This window comes from Populus trichocarpa, chromosome 8, assembly GCF_000002775.5.
Source record: "Populus trichocarpa isolate Nisqually-1 chromosome 8, P.trichocarpa_v4.1, whole genome shotgun sequence".
Classification (NCBI taxonomy): Eukaryota; Viridiplantae; Streptophyta; class Magnoliopsida; order Malpighiales; family Salicaceae; genus Populus; species Populus trichocarpa.
Window position 1 is genome coordinate 4,224,116 of NC_037292.2, and position 20,309 is coordinate 4,244,424.

Genomic DNA, 20,309 nt, shown 5'->3' on the forward strand with positions numbered 1-20,309 from the left:
CTGGTCAATAGAGATTCTATGATACGAGACTGGTTAAAAAAAAAAAAGATATTATCATCCCTTAAGCGTCCTTTCTTAGACAGGCTGCATTGCTGATTTTGTTTTAAATTGTTAAAAATTTGTTGGTTTATGCTATGATGGTTTGTTTGTAATATTCTTAACTCTAACGTCAATAAATATTCAACTGTGAATATTTTCAATCCTGGTGTTGATAAATATTATATAGTAAAAAAAAATATGATATTCTTGACTCTAACGTAAATAAATAAACTAGGAAGGAATAAACTAGCAAAATGAAATTCATGCATATATATATATTATAAGAGGATGTTTCTTTTTTCAAGTAAGCTTCTTTCTTGTTGCCCTTTCAATTTGAAGTTTAAAGAAGAGAGAAGAAACGATGACTCCCAAATGGAGACCCACAGCTACAGTAGTGTGAATTATAATTCACAGCTACAGTAGCGTGAATTATAATGCAAAGGATAAATTAAACTGTAAAGCTGGGGAAGAGAAGAAGAGATACTTACCTGGGCTGCTACTCCTGTAGGCTGTAGATGAAGACAAAGTTGAGGGCGATTGGTGCTCTGGTTGGGCGACGTTTCTTTCTCTCCTTCTGCTACTGTTTTCGTTTCTGATTCTTCTTTTCGTTCAATTCTTGTCTGCACTCTTCTTCCTCTTCATCTATGTTATCCCCTGGTCTTCTCTGTGTTTCTCTTCAGGAGCCGCTGCTTGAAGACGAAGATGTTGATGAGGGGGGGTTGGTTAACCAATGTTCCCCTCTGCTTCTGTTTCTTCTTATGTTCACTTGTTCTGGTCACCGGTTCTCTCTGTCTCTATGTTCTTCTTCTTTTTCTCCTCTCTCTTCTCGACTCTCTCTACACTCTCTTTGTCTATTCTTTTTTTCTTTGCGTTTTCTTTCAGTCTGTCCTCCTGCTCGCTCTCCTCTGTCCGTTTTTTTTTTCGTTTGTGGCCTTCTCTGACTTTTTATAAAGCCAAAGGATGGCCCCTGTTCATGTGTTCGTGCCCCACGATCGTGAGGCACGAACGCCTCTGTTTCTTTGAGAAAAAACAGGGGGCAGCTGAGGAGACGTTCATGGGAGACGTGGCCCAAAACGGTTTTGGTTTCCTGTTGAATCGGTCCCTGGTCTGGAGATGAAAAAGGCGATGAACAGTGGTTCAAACGGCGCCGTTTGTATTCCTGGAAATGACTATTTTCAACCTGGCCCCTGCACTTATGCCATTTAACAATTGGGTCCCTAATTAATGAAAATCAATTTTTAATTTTACCCCTGCAACAATTGCAATTCGACCGCTGGATTATAGTGTCATTTACAAAGTTATCCTTGGTTTCTAGATTATTTAATTTAATTCTTAATTGACTCTTCAACTTTTAATTCTTTCACAATTACCCCTGGAAACATCAATTAAACTCCCTAAAGTAACCCTGTCATTTCACTTCGGTCTTTGAACTTTAATTTCTTGTAATTTTGCTTTGAATTAGCGCCAAACTTTAGTATTTCTTTAATTAAGAACCTGATTTCATTAATTAGTTAAATCATAGTTTAATTAAGTCTCTAAATTTATCAATTATTCAATTAAGCTTTTGAAACCAATTCAAAGTTTAATTAAGTCCTTAAACTTATCAATTCTTAAAATTTATAACTATATTGACTTCCAGATTTATAATTTCTTCCTCAAACTTTCAATTTGTGTTGTTTTAACCCCTTTCTCAAATATAATTTTATTTTATTTTGAAAAATTCAAAAATTAGGTTATGACATGCAATATATGCTTGACTTGTGCAACTTCTAAGATTAATTATAGATGAAATTAACCGAATACCATTAAATAATTAATACCATCATAAGAGATTCTAGAGTCTTGACTAGCTTAAAAGACCCTTTATGAACTTTGTGAATAAATGGTGTGTGTATGAAAGGGACCAAGATTAACTTAGTCGGCTAAAAATGTATTGATAGTCATTTTTTGAACTTGTAAGCTATCTAAGTAGGTGGGGAGGTAGCTTCTACCTTCATTTTATCAATTACCATAATAAAAGACCGGAGATTGTCTGCGATACCTTGAACTTACCTCTGTAGCTTATTAATCCACTATTCAAACATAATAAAAATAAAGAAAAAGGTCTAGAAGAAGCCTGGAGAACGAACACAGTACAAAAGGGTCAAAGCATTTGCTAACCTCTATTTTCATTTCCCTCTTTTGGGACTTGGCTTGTGAGTGAGTGAGTGAGTGAGAGGGAGAAGGAGATTAACATGCGGACTTTCCTTGTAAATGAAATCAATACAGATATGATGGTATAAAACCTGTGCAACATTAATAAGTTAGAATATATTCATGAATATATACGAGGAAAATGAAAAAAATAAAAAAATATATGATGGAAAATCATACTTTCTTGTGGACGTCATATATACATTGTATTATAAATTATTTTTTAAGTAACTAAAGTATAATTTCTAAAATATTATAGATGCATTATGGTTTGTAACAATGTTTTTCTATCTATTACAAAGTTCACCAGGTCTTAATAAATATTTCAATTAATTACGGGATGGTTTTTCTATCAATCAAATTCTGATTTAACGATGACTATAGATGTCCTCATGAAGGGCGAAATTGGATATTATCGGAATTAATGTCTAGGTCGCTTAATATTAAAGTTCGTCAACAAAACAACTCGTGCTATTAGATGGGTTATTTATGTCGTTTTCTAGTGGGCTATTTAACATTTTCAGTATAGCTTTCATGTATAAAAGATTAAATTAATCTGTTTTTTCAATGCAATCAAATTAAGAGAAACTACATTGGATTATTAATAAGAATTTTATAATTCCTTGTTACATCATGTTCAATCGCGTGGCTAAAAAACAGTGCATATACCCATGACTTCAACTATCAAACCAGATACTCCTTGTATAAAGAATAAGTTATAATTCTGAGGAATGTAATTTAACTGATCAGGTTCTAGATTTATTCTTTAAAAATCATCAGTTCGAGATTTACAAACATCAATGTCATTGGAGACTTATATGATCGTTAATTTCAGGGCCCGTGAGATTAGTCAATGTGCGTACAAGTTGGTCTGAACACCCACGTTAGTCAAAAAAAAAAAAACAATCATGCATTAATTATTTTATCATAATCGAGTTATTCTGACTCCCGACACGCACTAAATTTTACATATATAACATAAATAACATAGTCAACCTTTTGTTTTAATCATCTAAGTTGGAAAACTCATCTTTATCCTCGCATATTCCTTCTTTCACAGAAATTAATTATGACATAACTATATAATAATAACATTTAATTTTTCATTTTTAAACGTAAAACTCAATGCCCAACACATAACTTTCTTAATTATATATATAAAATAAATAGTAAAATCTAAATATTTTATAAAAGTAGGTTAAGAATTAAAGTTCAAGACTTCGTGTCACTCTATATTTTATTTGATTAGTAACTACGTACGTACACATGTAATCACGAGACAAACATACGCAACGTGTAAAATAAAATAAAAGTATTACTTTCTTGCACAACCACTCACCAGAAGACATATGGAAGAGAGCATTCTTTGCTTCAAGGCCCATTAGTCAGTTGCCACGTTAAAGTCGGACATACGTGGAGCGGCTCATGCTTATCTTTCATTTTTAAACAGTAAAATCCAGTATTTAACATTTAATCTCTTTAGCTATATAAGAAAAAAAAAATAAGTATTTTTCCTTTAATTATCAGCTACACATATAATCGGGAACATTGAAAAAAAGTAATGATAATTCTGGAATGACTATTATTTAGCGGACGACGTGTGGAAGAGAGGCTTCGCATCAAGTACAATTAATCGGTTGTCACATTAATATATTTGTTTACTCACGGTGCTTTTCAAAAAAAAAAAAAAAAAATTGTTTTTTATTATTTTTTATTTTTTAATTATTTTAATATACTAATATTAAAAATAAAATTTAAAAACAATCACTATGAATCCGTGGTGGACTCGTACTTATCCTCTATGTGCAAAAAGCCATTATACCTACATATATAGAGCACGTGCTTGCATAAATAAGACGTCGACTTATCAAGCCACCAACCTCTTTAGTCCGACAGTTCACACCCAGCAAACCATCTTTATGTCACCTCCAAAATAATAATAAAATAAAAAACATCTTACTTTATCGTAGGAAAAGCTATACGGATATTTATTTTCTTTTCCTGATTAAAAAGAAAATTGTATCTTTTTTCCCCAAAATACCCTTTGTTTTAAAATCATAAATTTCCAACGTAAGTCATGTGCTTTAATTTATAATTTCCAGGGTCATTATCTAAAAACAGGGGAATTGCTTCAGCTTTCAATTGATAAGTTGTAAACTTCAGCGTGCGGTCTTCGGAACGCCAGTTGTAAACACTGCGCGTGGTAGAAAGAATGTGCTTGATGAGGCATTAGCAACTCACTCGGTGTTAGTTGCTACTAGTTTTATTCCTCCTTAATGCAAATCCATTTCATTTCCAACAACCTTCACTTGTTGATTACATCCATAAATGAAAGCAAATTAAATTTAAAAATTCGTTTGAATGTAATTAACTCAAAATATATATTTGTATTATATAGATATATTTATTAAAAATTTAAATTTTTTTAATACATTATTATTATTATTATTATTATTATTATTCCATAGCTTGCTAGTTTTGACATGCACACACAATCTGCTTCGTTTAATAAAACACTTAAATGTAATTTGTACCTTACTTTTAATTAGAATTTGATCGAATTATTTAAGATAGTTGTGCCGATGATTTTTTATAATTCAATAGTATTCTTGCTCATGTACGAGGGATGAAATCAACGATCGAGTATCGTTATTGCTAAATCATATAAATCACAACTCTACGAGCATATTTAAGTGATATTATAAATTAAGAACCTTGTAGCCTGTAGGTAATAATCTGTCATTCAAGAATCCAGATAAAATTCAAGGTAGAAGTTTCAACACTCGTCGATTTCAGCAGCAGTTGTTTCATATATCCAGATAAACATATATATGCCAGTAGTTTCCACTCTCATTTTCTCTGTTCCTTAATCTGATTGACTAAGGACAAATAGAACTGTCTGCCATAATATTTTGCAGCTCTCGCAGGCTTCCATGATAGGGACATGGAACTAGCAGTGCAGCCGTGCGTAATTAACATAGGTCAGGTCTACAGCTCGTGTTCTCATCATCTGCCCACTTGTTCTTAACATGAAGCTAGGGTACCCCCGCAACCCCCAAAAACGCAGGAGGACTAGGCAAGTTGCTTTAGCATGACAAATCAAATAAATAAAATCAAGAACCATCCATCGTACTATAGGTAGCATATATTTCAAAGTTTACTGTTAAACACTAGAAATATTGTTTTATGTTCTTTAATGAAATTGGATATTGGATACCAGATACTTGATTTAATTATTCAATTAGTGCGGTGGGAGTGAGCTTTTCAGATCACATGAATGTTTCCTTAAACTGGTGATTTTCCGATAATCCACGGAGAGAGGGATGGATCACACCCGGACTTCGATCCTACTCTCGCCCTCCATGATCACCAACCAAGAAACAGCATTCGTGATAGCACCCGTGGCAGCTTGAAGAAGAAAATAAAACAGGGATTCGGTGGTCTTGGAATTCAATATTTTTTAGAAACTTTTCGTGTTAAAGATTCAAAAGCAGTGAAGGGCAGGCCTGAGAAATGAAAAGACAACGGACTGTCTTAAAAATATAACTGATGGGGTCACGCTGTAAGTGGGTTTTGTTAAATACAAAGCACACGAAAGGAGAAATGGTGGATGCTCAAGTGACAGAGCTAGAAAACTTTTGGTGGTGGAGAAAGGCTGACAAGTATACCTGGATAAAAAAAAAGTTTTTATACGCGTGCGCAAAGGATGGATCAAGAAATTGGATTTTGCGGTACTAAAGCGCTACTGTTTTGTTCTGTGGAGGATTCTAATGTACAAGATTGCAAGAAAATAATAATTAAATACCCCCTAAATTTAAGAAATTTCTTGTTTTCCGAAAAGATGTTCAATTTATAACTACCAATAACATATTAAAGTTTTTGAAATATTTTTATCATTTTTTATTCAAATATAATATTTTTTTTCCTATTTCTTTTCTTTGTTATAACTATCAATAGTTTACCGTTAAAACTTTTAACGAGGACCGAGAAAATTATGATGATTGATGATTTCAAAGGGAAATGGGCCTCGTTTTTAGCAGTTGCCTACCACTGCTCACTGGTATAAAAACAAAATTAACGAATTAAAAGGTCAGCCCAGAGCCTAGATTGCCATGTCCCATTTTTAACGAACACACCAACATCTAGCCTGATCAAAGCTAAATTGGACCGTCTTCTTGCGTAGAAAAGCCTCGCCCGGCTTTATGAATTAAATATGGCTTAGTTAATTAAGGAATAGTTTAATTGGTTGAGTTTTGAATTTGTTTTTTAATTATTATGAGTTTAAATTTTTTTTAAAATTATTGAAAACTTATATAATTATTAAAAATTTATATGATGATTAATTTTAGAATTTATAAAATTAGTTAAGATGTGTAAAAACTAGCTTGGACATATTTGTTAATAAAAAAAGAAAATGACTTAGCTGAGCCACACCGTGAAACAAAACTGGAGCATCTCCCCTTTCCTTTGACATGCATGTTTTAAGACGCGGATCCAGAAACTACACAGAACATTACGGCTAAGCAATATTTATCCCGTCTGACTGCCAACAAGAAGAAAGATCATAACCACCAATTCCATGGATCTTGGTCTATAGAGCTTAGCATCTGCTTGGTCACGCTCAGAACCTGTTTTCTGCTTGAAATCGTCTGGTTTAGGAACACTTAATGATCGCTCCAAGGCAACTCGTTGAGTTAAATTTGAACATCTGATAGAGAGTTTTGTGTTAACAACTGTACCAAGGAACTCCATTTGTTGTGCAAACTATAGATCTTCATGCCATTTCTCTCTCTTTTTAGTTTTAAATTCATAAGTGATGGGTTAAAGGTTAAAGTATCTGAGCTTATTTCCACTGCTTCCCTGTTTTTATTGCTTTACTTTAAAATAAACTAACTAAAAGCACAAAAAAAATGATTGGTAAAGATTTTAAAAGTTAATTATTTAACTTTTAAGTGTGAGATTAATTTTTCTAGGAAAAAAAAAAAACAGGTTAAAGATATACTAATTTTCACTTCAAAAGCATGAAAGGTAATGTTTTTTAGACACAAGGATAGAATAATTTATCTTAATGCATACACGTTCAATTTCTTATACAAAATATTTTATTTAATTTATGTGTTTAATATTAATTTTAATTTAAACAACACAACAAATCCGACAACATAAATAAAACATAGTTTAATACATTTAATGTTGTAACACGATACAATATAAATAAAACATATTACTAATGTGGATGCTTAGTATGATTTCTAAATTTAACCTGACCCAGTAAACCTGGAACTAGTAGCATAGTCTAGACTGAGTTTTAATTTAAAATTTTGAACTAGTTTTGACTTTGACTAAAGTAAACTTGAGTAATTTAATGGATTGACTCGTGATTTAATTCACTTAGGGAGAGTCGTTAAGTAAAATGCAGTGATTTTATTTATAAAAAAAGAATAAACTTGTTAAAAGGGATGCAACTTGGAGCACCAATGCCCTTCGCAGCTCGTGTTTTTTTGTCTTGGCTAGTGCCGGTCTACCCCTCAGAAGTATCCAAAGTTCCAGAAACACCGAATTATTGATTTAAGAGTAAAAATAGCCCAACTTGCAAATTGAAATCCAATATAAATTAATTCTTAAAAAGGCCTGGATCATATTGCTTCTCCATGGGTCTTTGGCCTTTGGACTTTTATTTTCATCGAATTAAAAAAAATCAAAAGAAACGAGCATGTTAAAATCTTACATTTTTTTCCTCGTCATAATTTAAGCTTTAGTTCTAATTTAAACCAGATAGTTGGTCAATGCTATGCCACAACCTGGGTTTTTGTTTTAATGAAAAAAAAATATTCAAGTGATGCTAGTATTTAAAAAAAACAAGAAAAGCTTTTATTCAAATAAATATTAAAGAATAAAATTAAAAAATATTAAGTTGAAAAAAAAATAAAGCAATTTTAAGTGAATCTTTTAAATTTAGATTAATCTCCTAAACTCACAACACCCTGAACTCACAACACGTGAAGTTTTAGATCCAAATTCATTCAAGAAAATTTAATTTTTAGTAAATTTAATGTTAAAGGATAAAAAAAATATTAATTTAAAAAAATATATAATTAAAAAATAATAATTAAAAAAATAATAATTAGCCGCCTAACACCCCTTTACACATTACGCAGATTGCATGGAACAGCTCACATGCTAAAACGTGTGTCAATTGTTTTTTAAAAATAATATTTATATTTATAAAAGTACTAAATTGCTACTGTATCAACATTATCATATAAAAAAAAATACAAAAACGCCCTAGTTAGCAAATCCAAATATCTGTCATTTTACGACATCATGCCCCCGAAAACAAGGCATATATCAACCCCTCAGAAGATATCTTCAACGTCAATTAGCCATATTGCATACAAAATGGTCAAATACGAATCCAGGTACAAATATCACAAGGGATGGTCAGATGCTTTAATTTTAATTCAAGGGCAGACTAGTCAGCTACCATAATAATTAAGACGAAATTGGATGCTTTAATTTTAATTCAAGGGTAGATTAGTCAGCTACCATAATAATTAAGACGAAATTGATTTTTGTTGCATCACATACTTATGGAGCTGCTAGAAATTTTCTGCGAGGCCGAATCCAATTCTGCTGTAAACAATAACCCACTGATTCGACCTTCAGAGCTGGAGCTTAGGTTATATCACAACATCATGTTTGTTTGTTATTAGCACAAGTTATTGACGAATGTACAGAAACAACACTTTGGAAATCAAGCCCGTTTGGATTGGGCAACCAGCATCATCGCCATTTCTTATGCGCTAAAACAAGAAAATCAATATTATGAAATTAAAATGGAGAAGGAGAGACGAGTAGTGCTATGATTTTTTAGTATTATTAATTTATTATAAACAAGAGAGAGAGAGGGAGACACGAGGCATGGGCGTAGTGGAAGGCTGAGTCAGGTATATCCTGTCACCCACCTAAGTGGAAGGGAAACGCGTGATGCGTAGTGGACTAGACCGCCCTAGCCAAAGTTGGAATCTTCCTTCAACCGGTCACCCTTGGTCCACTTTTTTTTGATTCCCGACTCCATCACTCAAACCCACTCGCATCCAATATTGTTTGCTTCAACGCACTCGCCTCGTCTCTCCTTTCCTCTTCCTGCCTGCCTGCCAACCGAGGTGGAATGCAGAGAAAATCACTTCTTTTTTATTATTATTAATGTAGTTATTCGTCTCACCTTGCGTTCATTTTTATTAATTTCAGGTGTTCTAAAATTAATACTATGTAAGTTCTATTAATAATTTTAAAAATACTCCAACTCATAACCATTAAAATATAAACTTAAAATTTTACCAGCTTACATTTTTATATTTACACGAGTAATGTTATTTTGCCCATGAAATTTGCAATTGTGTTGATTAAGGTTTGCTGTAACTTCATGTTGAAATTAATATGACAATAGTCAGCGAGAAGACTCCTAGCAGTCTCTGTACAGATGATTGAAAAATCTCTACTTTACATGCGACATGCGGTGGGAATTTTAAATCTTATTTTCGGATAATATAGATATTTTTAAAAAATTATGTTTGATTTTTTATTGACTTCAATGAAGTCTTATTAATGGTTTTTCTGCGTGTAATCCTATTAAATCTTCTCTGTCTTCAATGGTTTTATGTTTTTTAGAAGCATTAATTTAATATTTTTTCGGCTAAAAAAACAATTAAACCCAAAAACAAATAGATGAATAGTCTCTTAAATTTTACAAAATTTAATTTTGATACCAAACTTTATTTTTTATTTTTCAATTATTTTTTGGTTTGAGAAGGTCATCGAATTTCAACTTAGAGAGAGAAAATGTTTGTTAGTAAGGAATCTAGCTATCAAAATGGTTATTTCTTGTTTCAAATGATTACACATGATGAAGGGAGCTAAGATTAATTTTTTTTTTTTTTACATTGAAAACACCTAAAAATCATATACGAGCCTGGAATTTTTTTTTTGTTTTGGATGGATTTCAGGTTTAAGGACTGTTTCTTACATTTTTTCCAAGGTCATTAGTTGGTTTAACAAGGTCTCTAAGATATTTTTATGAGTGTTTTTAAGCCTACAATGGATTGGAAATGGGTTTTGGGGTAAAAAACAAGGGATTTTATTTTTCCAGCCACCACAAAAGCCAGATTATAGGGATGAATAGACAACGCGTTGTTTGTTAATGCAGGTGACATGTTAATTTTTTTTTCTAATGCTTGGGGCAAACAAAAAAAATATATAAGCTCGCGCATGCGGCGTTGCTTGATCTGGCCAGGCACTCAGTTTGGCTTACCAGACCCAAAAGCACTTGACCTGATTCTTTTTTAAAAAATGATTTTTTTAAAATAATGTATTAGTTGATATTTTTTTCAAATAAATTATGGGTTTGTTTTAATTAGTTTGTGATGATTTTTTAATGATACTGAGTATGTTTAATTTTAAAGAGGCAGGTATAATTCATCTATGATTTTTTCTTTATTTTATATAAATTAAATTTGTTTTTTATATTTGTTTTTTATAAGATTTTTCATATATGCAGCCTTGCATTTTGTTCTATTCAATAAATTTTATACGTGTGTTAGTTTCTATTACAATTTTTTGTGTTTTTCTATTATAAATTTATTTTAATAGAGAAATCCATTAAACACAACAAGGTAAATTATCCATGTTGTAATGTTAAATATTTTGATCTTAATTTGTAACTTAATTGTTTACATCATCTCAACATTAGGTTGGTTATTTATTTTGTGATTATATATTTTTTTATCATGTAGTTAAGAAACAAAATTTTTGGAAAAAATAATTACAATCCCATTGTAGTCCATAACCCGGTTCAAATATTTGACATACTAACCCGAGTTACCCGGTTTATAGGTTTGATGAGTTCACCCAATGGCTGGATATGCTTTTTTGGCTTTTGGTCCATTAATTATTTTTAATATTTTTTTCTCGATTTTATCCTTTAATATTTGAATGGCTGAGAAATAAAATGCATGATTTTTTTTTTGCTTTCCTTAGGGCTATCACTATTTCAAATAAGTTTTTATTTTCCTAAGTTGGTGTTTAATTTTGTGATCATATATTTTTATCATATAATTTAAAAAATATTTTTATAAAAAATAAATTATTAAACTTAATGGAGTCCATGACATGGTTTACCTAGGAACTGAGATTTAATCCAATAATTTTTTAATAAGTTTTTTTATAATTTTATCATTCAATACTGGATTTGTTAAGAAATAAACTACATGATTTATTTATTTTTTTTGCTTTCTTCAAGGTTATCATTGTTTCAAAAAAAAATTTATTTTAGGTTGGTGTTTAATTTTATGACCATATATTTTTATCATATAATTAAAAAAATTATATATAAAAAAATAATTAAACTCAATAGAATTTACGACACGATTTTCTTGAGAACTAAAATTGATTTAATTTGTCATTGTCTCAATAGTTTTCGTGAAAACAATTATCATTATAAAGTTTTGTTAAAATTTAAGTAATGTTTTTATCGGTTTTTGATTTATAAAATTAATTAATTTAATTTGGGCTAGCTCCTGTTGGATTTAATTTGAAAAAGATAGATAAATAGTTAGATTGTGAAATTTTAAAATTGATTTATTAAACCAAATCTAATAATACAATTAAAAAATTTCTTCATAGTTTTAATATCTTTTTATATTTTAAAAAATTTATTAAACTTACAGCGAAAGACGGGGAATCAACTAGTAAAACAAACAAAACACACCCAATTGATTTTTGAAAGAAATTGGAGGAATATAATTACACGACGGGTCAACCTCTAGGATGAGTGTCTTGTTTTTCTTCGGTGCTGTAACAAAAAGACACTCACTGTCCCGTGCGTGAGCTAAGTACTGGAATGCACGCGCACACGTGACGGACTACCCGTTGAGTCGGTAAGACACAGGAGAGAAACGCGGGTCCCACATCAACTCGAAAAATTTAATACTCATCTACATTTCATTTGAATTTCATTTCAAAACCCGAACAGCAGAATTAAACAACTGTTAACCCTGATAGTGAGAGAAATAGGAGCCCTGCTTTGAAGATTTGACTTTGACCATAATCCCGAGAGAGAGAGAGAGAGAGAAGGTGAGCGGAAGAAAAGTCCGACTTTCCTCTCTCCTTCCTCCTGAAGAAAACCCACATATATAGAACCCACAACTGGGTCTTATTTTGCAGCTCACCTCCTCCTCATTTGAGCTAAACAAAACTCTTCTCTATATTCATCTCTTCAACAAACGATAGAAACTAACAAGACTTCAACTCATTAGCTGTCTCTTACTCTTTCCATCACAAGTACTACCGCTCATAGGTATGTTTCTTGTTATTCTTAAAGACAGAAAAAAAATAACTTTCTAGTTTCATTTTTGATGATGATGTAGCTATGTTGGTTCTTGATGAACTGTAGGGTATTTTTGTTTCCTGGGTTTGGTTAAAGTTTGAAATTTTGTTTCTGGCGTTGCTTAATCTGACCTGTTCTTTAATGATTTTTTTTCCATGTTTTTGTTTTGTTGCAAGTAACAGTGATCTTATTAGAGTAAGTCATTTTTTTGTTCTTTGGTGGATTTTGTTCTGCCTGTGTTTTCTTCTGGTTTGTTTGGAGAGGAAATTCGCGGATAAAAGCATTAGAAGTTGAGCAGAAAAGTTTGAAACTGTTTAATTGTTGTCTACTTTGTCATCAATAATTAGTCTTGCTCCTCTGATCTGAACTAGCAAATAGTTTTCCAAGACTTAGTATTTTTAGGCTTTTTTTTTTACTTTTTTTTTTCTTGGTCTGATTAATCAATAGTCTAAATTCTTGATTATGGTATACTTAACATGTTTGTTTTAACGATGCAGGACTTGGGTATGTGCAAAGGTTCAAAGGGTGATTCTTTCTCTTCAAATCCGATCATGGAAGACAAATCTTACAGCAAGAAAGACAATTTCTTGCATGAATGCTCAGTTTTGCTCGAATTGTCTGCCTCTGATGATCTTGCTGGGTTCAAAATTGAGGTTGAACAGAAGGGTTTGGATATAGATGGGGCAAACTATTGGTATGGTAAAAGAATTGGGTCGAAAAAGATGGGTTTCGAAGAGAGGACACCCCTGATGATTGCTGCCATGTTTGGAAGCACTCATGTTTTGAAGTATATTATTGAAACTGGCAAGGTCAACGTCAACAGGGTGTGTGGCTCGGATAAGGTCACTGCCCTTCACTGCGCTGTTGCTGGCTGTGCTGCTTCATCAGTTGGGATTGTCAAGCTCTTGCTTGACGCGTCTGCTGATCCTAACAGTGCTGATGCTAACGGAAATAAACCTGGTGATCTATTTTCCACTTCATCCAAGTGTATGTGCAATTCAAGGAAGAAGTTGATTGAGTTGTTGCTAAAAGGCCAAAACTTAAGTGAAGATGAAGAAGAGAAACTGATCATAATGCCTCAGTTGGCAAAAGAAGGAACTGAAAAGAAAGAGTATCCTCTTGATGTGACATTGCCTGACATAAACAATGGAATATATGGCACCGATGAGTTTAGAATGTACTCCTTCAAGGTCAAGCCTTGCTCCAGGGCATACTCTCATGATTGGACTGAGTGCCCGTTTGTCCATCCAGGAGAGAATGCCAGGAGGAGAGACCCAATGAAGTACCCTTACAGCTGTGTCCCTTGCCCTGAATTTCGTAAGGGAACATGCCAGAAGGGTGATTCTTGTGAATATGCACATGGTGTTTTTGAGTCATGGCTTCATCCTGCCCAGTATCGAACCCGGCTTTGCAAGGATGAAACTGGTTGCGCACGAAAAGTTTGTTTCTTTGCACACAAACCTGAGGAACTGCGCCCTGTGTATGCTTCTACAGGTTCAGCAATGCCTTCACCGAGGTCGAATTCTAGTGCAGTGGACATGACAACTTTGAGTCCGTTGGCCCTTGGATCATCACCTTTGCCGTTGCCTGCTACATCAACTCCACCAATGTCTCCCTTGGCTGTAGCCTCTTCATCTCCCAAGAGCGGAGGCTTGTGGCAGAACAAAGTTAGCCAAACCCCACCAGCTTTGCAGCTCCCAGGAAGTAGGCTAAAGACTGCTTTCTGTGCTAGAGATTTGAATTTGGAGATGGAATTGCTTGGGCTGGAAAGTTACTCAAGCCAACTCCAGCAACAGCAACAGCAACTAAGGGATGAGATGTCTTGTCTCTCCTCACCATCTCACTGGAGCAATAGGATTGCGGATTTGAAACCTACCAACCGTGATGATGTTTTTGGATCTCTCGATTCTTCTCTAATGTCTCCGCTGCAGGGAGTTTCATTAAATGCTAGCGCACAATCTCAGTTACAGTCTCCTAATGGGATGCAGATCCGCCAGAACATGAACCAACTTCGTTCAAGCTACCCAGCCGCCAGTCTCTCATCTTCTCCAGCTAGGAACCCTATTTCATATGGGTTTGATACATCTGCCGCAGTGGCAGCTGCTGTAATGAATTCAAGGTCCTCTGCATTTGCAAAGAGGAGCCAGAGTTTCATTGACCGTGGTGCAGTACCCAACCGTCTTGGCTTCACTGCAGCTGCTAACACTATATCCATGATGCCCTCCAACCTTCCTGACTGGAGCTCCCCTAATGGGAAACTGGATTGGGGCATTCAAGGAGATGAACTGAACAAGCTCAAGAAGTCTGCTTCCTTTGGATTTCGAAGCAACAATAATCCTGCTGCGACAACAGCTGCTAACGTGACAGCTTCACATGTTGGTGAGCCAGATGTTTCTTGGGTTAATTCGTTGGTTAAAGATGCCCCCCCTGCTGGAAGCACATTTTTTGGTGCTGAGAAGCAATACAGTCTTGGTAAAGGAGTTCGTGAATCGCTGCCACCATGGATGGAGCAGATTTACATGGAACAGGAGCAGATGGTGGCATAGACCTCAATGCTCTTAGCTTATTATGCTGACACACATGTGTATTTAAGTTTAGGAGAAGCAAAGTTGATGCTAAAGCAAGCTGCAAATCGAAAGCAAAAATTAAGAGCTGCAAGTATGCTCATCATTGACTGACCAAGTGAGAATTAGGATAAATATTAGGTGGAACAAGGAGAAATTTTTTTAATTATTTGATATCCTCATTATTTCTTTTTCTCCCCCTCTGGGAGAGTGTACTTTATATTTCAGTACTATGAAGAGAGTTACGTATTGTTTTCTCAAACACTTGATCTCAGAAGGAAAACTGTAAGTCAGTTTCCTTCATGAATGACTTCATTATAAACTTTATTGAATAATAAAAATCTTTTCAATAAAAATCATGATTGTTCTCATGTATTGTTGTGGACTTGTGGTATAGTGATGATGCTTATTTCCTTTTCCAGTCCTGTGAACGATGATGATTTTGCTTATTGTTGTGGACTCCCGCGTAGCAAGGAGGTTGAGACCCAATGAAACATTAGATCTCATGGGAAAATAGAGGCTGAGATTGCTAAAAAGGAATTGGAGGTTATCCATATCATTAATTATTTGTTTCTCATGGCAGAGCAAAGAGCTTCAATAGTGTTTTCCCCCCTTTTTTCTCGTGGAAGTCCCTTCCATACAATGCCTGGAACCGCCTAAACCTCCTTGTGATTGAACAGCATATGATTCTCTTAAATAATTGGTTTATTCAAGCTATCCTTGTGTTGAAACCCCATTTTCGCTCGAGAAAGATATACATGGCGAGCTCATAGGTTAAACAAATGTCTTGTGATAAGGTAACGAACTAAAACAAGTTAAACCTCATTACCTTCACAAGGCAAGATAATTTCTTTAACTATTCAAAAAAATAATAATAAAAATTAAAATAAAAATAAATAGCCAGAGATAAACTAAGGTTGTCAATTCTATTCCAATTGAAGATAATTTATTGGATCAACTTTGGTTAATTTTACAAATTTGTGCCTTCAGTTATGAGAATATAATAACTTTAAATAGAATAAATAAAAATAAATTATAAAGCTCAATTATCAATAAATTTATTGTTGAATGATAAAATTAATATAAAAAAATAAAAAAATGATCTTTTAAAATAAAATTATAAATTTGGATAAAATTATGAAAATACTATTAATAGTCTCACAAAACCTTTCTAAACTTCAATTGCTCTAAAATTTTAATTTGAAATATAAAAATATATTAGAAAACTCCTCATAAAATGTCAGCCTAATACAATTATCAGACTAAGAGATATAATTAATACTGTAAAATTAGATAATATTTTTTTAAAAAAATACATTATTTGGCCAGAACGAACTTCAACATTCTGACTGGATTTTGGGTGAAATTTATTGAACGAATCAAAATTTTAAGCGAAATGAAATCTTTTCCAAGATATTCCAGACGTATTCCAGACGTAATTAAGTTATCTAGTAAGTCATTTGCTATCTATGCCATGGATATTTATATATCATCACCGTCCACCATATCAATCAAACAAATTATATTTATATTTATATTTATATTTATATTTTATATATCATCATCAAGGCGTAGGATAATGCAACTTAATCTGTAGTTGGTACTGGCCAGCACTCTATTTCCATTTTAACATTAAAAAACTATTAATCCTCATAATTAATTATAAGAGAGTTGAACCTCTCAACAGCTTGATATGGACACCAATTATACAGATGAAGGAGTGATTGGTTTTAATTTTTGAACTTAAATGTGCTGAGAAAATTTATCCTTCTGAGCTGGGATGTACATGAAAGTCTGGCTTCGAATTTCGATTCAAGCTATGAGATGACGTGTGAGTCCCACGTCTTTCACCGCTGTCTTTCTTGGTCTCCCAGCAATGGAAAAATCCATGCAAGGGTTGTGTAGCCAGAGCCGCCCACGAACTTAATTCTCAGCCAAGCATTATTTTCCATGATCCTGAAATCGAAGTTGCTTCCGACCGTCCTTCGTTGGCGTGATAATAATTGGACCGACCAGCGACGTCATTGATGCTTCCACTGATGGATATTGTTTATCGAGAGGGCCCACCACTACAAAGGCCCACACTTGAGAGTCGAGGGCCCTCTAGCCCCTTGCATCCATCGGCCTTGTATGGGCTAGTAAGTTGGGTGTGGATCTATTGCCAGCCTGCCAGGTTATGTAGAGAAAATCTGCATGGCTGTTTCCCATTCTTAAAGAGGTCCGTTGCCAGGTGGACTTTTTCCTTGAAAGGAACCGTTGGTCAGCAGACAGATAACAAGATAAAATCTTACATATTTATTTTTTTTCCCGAATCGAGGCTAGCAAAAGTTTAAGAATCCCTTTTTAGTCCAACACTTCTCAATTTGTTCTTTCAAGCATTTAATTCTAGATGATCATCCTGTTATCCACGCATAAAATCTTATAGCTTTGGAGGTGTTGGGTTAGGCATGGAGTGACTTTTCATATCAGAGTTTCTTGCCATGCCTTGCATATGGCCTACACGTGCAAATATTCAGATCAAATTTTTACATGCGATCCCGTGGTAAATAATTTTTTTTTAAAAAAAAGAGTCATGTTTTGTGACGGGATATTTTATTTTTTCAACTTGTTTTAATTTTTTTACTGATTTGTGATATATAAGTCTCAATGAAAAAGATATAGTATGGTTTTTGAAGGAAAAAAAATTCAGATACTGAAAATGAATAAAAAAAATATAAAATTTTATTTATAACAGATATGTAAAAACACTAATTAGGGTTAAGTCAGTACATGATATTCCTTCAAATTTATGGTCCAGATTATGCGACTGAAATAACCCGATTAAAAATAAAATAAAAAATTATAATTTATTTTAAAAAATATGTTAATTTTTTAAACATGTGACCTTGGTTATTAAATTTAAAGCGCCCAAACTATAAAAATCAAGAAATTCAATTCCAAAAAAATTAAATATTAAATAAAAAAATTATATAAAAAAACTCTAGTTATATAAGAGGATTTTAAAAAATAGCAATTCGTGAAATGAAATTCAAAATCAGTATCACAATTGTTATTAATAATATCATCAATGTTGCTAGTATCATTATGATCACTATCATTATTTATATTATTATTAAAATTATTGTTGTTGATTATTATCATTGTTAATATTATTATTATTAGTTGTTGTTGTGAAATTCCTATTAATATTATTATTATTTTTAATTGTCAATATCATAATCATCATTATTGTTTTTGTTATTACTTATTATCATTGTTATCACAACAACTATTATTAATATTTTTATTATCATCACTATTCTTCTTATTATTATTATTATTATCACAACTGATTTTTTTATTATATTATTAGCATTAACGCTATCATTAATTATATTATTACCATTATCATCATCATCACTATTATCATTATTAATTTACTTGTTGTTGTTATTAATAATATTATTATTTTCATTGCTATTTTTATAATTATTGTCATTGTTATTATTATTAATAATAGCAGCATCACCGTTGTCATCATCATCATAACTATCATTATAATTATTGTTGTTTTTAAGCATCATCATTATTATTAACATTACCATGAGTACTACTATTAACATTACCATAAGTACTATTACAATCATTGTTGTTATTGCTGCTCCTACTATTATTATTGAAAAAATAAAAATCATGAATTCAATTTGAAGGATAGAATTAAAAACTACTTTTTTTTGTTGACGAAAGGGCCAAGAAGAACAATAAAAAATAAAAAGAAAAAAGACCACATTGAAATCATTTTTATCATCAAAAAAACAAAAATCATAAATTTGATTTGAAGAATAAAATTGAAAGCCATAAAATACTTTAACAAAAGCACAAAGAAATAAAATAAGAAATAAAAAAATATAAGAACCAAATTGAGATGTCATATATATACAAATTAAACATCAATGATTAAATTGAAAATAAACAAAACTTCAACTTAAGGTAAAATGAATAAAAAACAATAATTAAAACTAAAAGATATGAATATGAAATAATTGTAACAATGAGAATCATCATGCATTTATCGAGATAGGTGAGAGAAATGAAGAAAAAAAAAAAACAGTAATTGATAACATACCGGTCACATTTGAAAAACACACATTATTTATAATAAAATAAGAGTTGACGAGAAATAAACTGAGATGACAAAAGCCTATTTTGACCACCACATGCTGCACCCATACAACACTTGTGTGCAGCTTTTTAAATATAAAATTATTAATTTAATATTAAGTTGTATTATTATTCTCAACTAAATTTATAATTAATAAAAGAATTGAGGTCGAAAAACCAAATATCGTTGACTATAATGAGTTTAATATCCTGCCTCCATAATTCAAATACCAAAAAGACAAATCAGCAATAACCAATGCACTATAAAAATACCAAAATAACCCTATTTCAAATACTTGTATATTTCTATGGATCGAACAAAATGGTCATTATAATATATGGGTGAATAATAAAAAGTGAGAGTAGTGAATGCTCCTCGTGTTTTAGGTGTTTGTTAATGTATATATATATATATATATATATTATTTTATAATAATTACCTGTGGTGACTCAAGTGGTTGAGATACGCGTGCAAGGACGGATATCACGGGTTTGAATCCGCCATTTTAATAAACCAAAAAATAAATAAAGAAGGTACAAGTGCGCGGGCCGCCGCCTGGCCCACATTGCCCCCAAAAGAACAGCTGTTGCAGTTAAGAACCAAAACACGTAATATTTACGTAAAAGGAAAGGGATCTCTAATTTCTAACCCATTGATCTGAAATAGAAGTTTTATGCTATGCACAATCAAGATTGCGAAAAATAAGGTTGGTGCCTCTCTCTCTCTCTCTTCAGTGCACTCAAGGTAACTGCCACATCACTGGATTGGAGAATTGTGGGGCGCAAAAAAGAAAAAGAAAAGAGAAAGAAAAAGAAAAAGAAAAAGGAAAAGGAAAAGATGTCATTCGTGACAAAGTGAGAAAACAAAAACAGAAAGTCTGAATTCTGAATATAATCATGATTTATAATAATAGTAATCTAAAGAAAAAAATAGATTACAATTATTATAAACTATTTTACATGTGAAAAAATTGTGATAATCTAATAAA

At 32.4% G+C, this 20,309-nt stretch overlaps 1 protein-coding gene across 1 annotated transcript; it reads left to right on the forward strand.

Annotated features, from left to right (window-relative positions):
* The first annotated feature begins 12,268 nt into the window (after positions 1–12,268).
* LOC18101417 (zinc finger CCCH domain-containing protein 29) lies at positions 12,269–15,551 on the forward strand. Its single transcript, XM_006379568.3, has 2 exons — positions 12,269–12,586; positions 13,114–15,551. Exon 2 carries the CDS (start codon positions 13,123–13,125, stop codon positions 15,160–15,162), a length of 2,040 nt encoding a protein of 679 aa, XP_006379630.2. The 5' UTR covers positions 12,269–12,586; positions 13,114–13,122; the 3' UTR covers positions 15,163–15,551.
* The last annotated feature ends 4,758 nt before the right edge of the window (positions 15,552–20,309 follow it).

Excerpts from the sequence above, each read along its gene's own strand:
- LOC18101417 (XM_006379568.3), top strand. The coding sequence starts at position 13,123 with ATGTGCAAAGGTTCAAAGGGTGATTCTTTCTCTTCAAATCCGATCATG.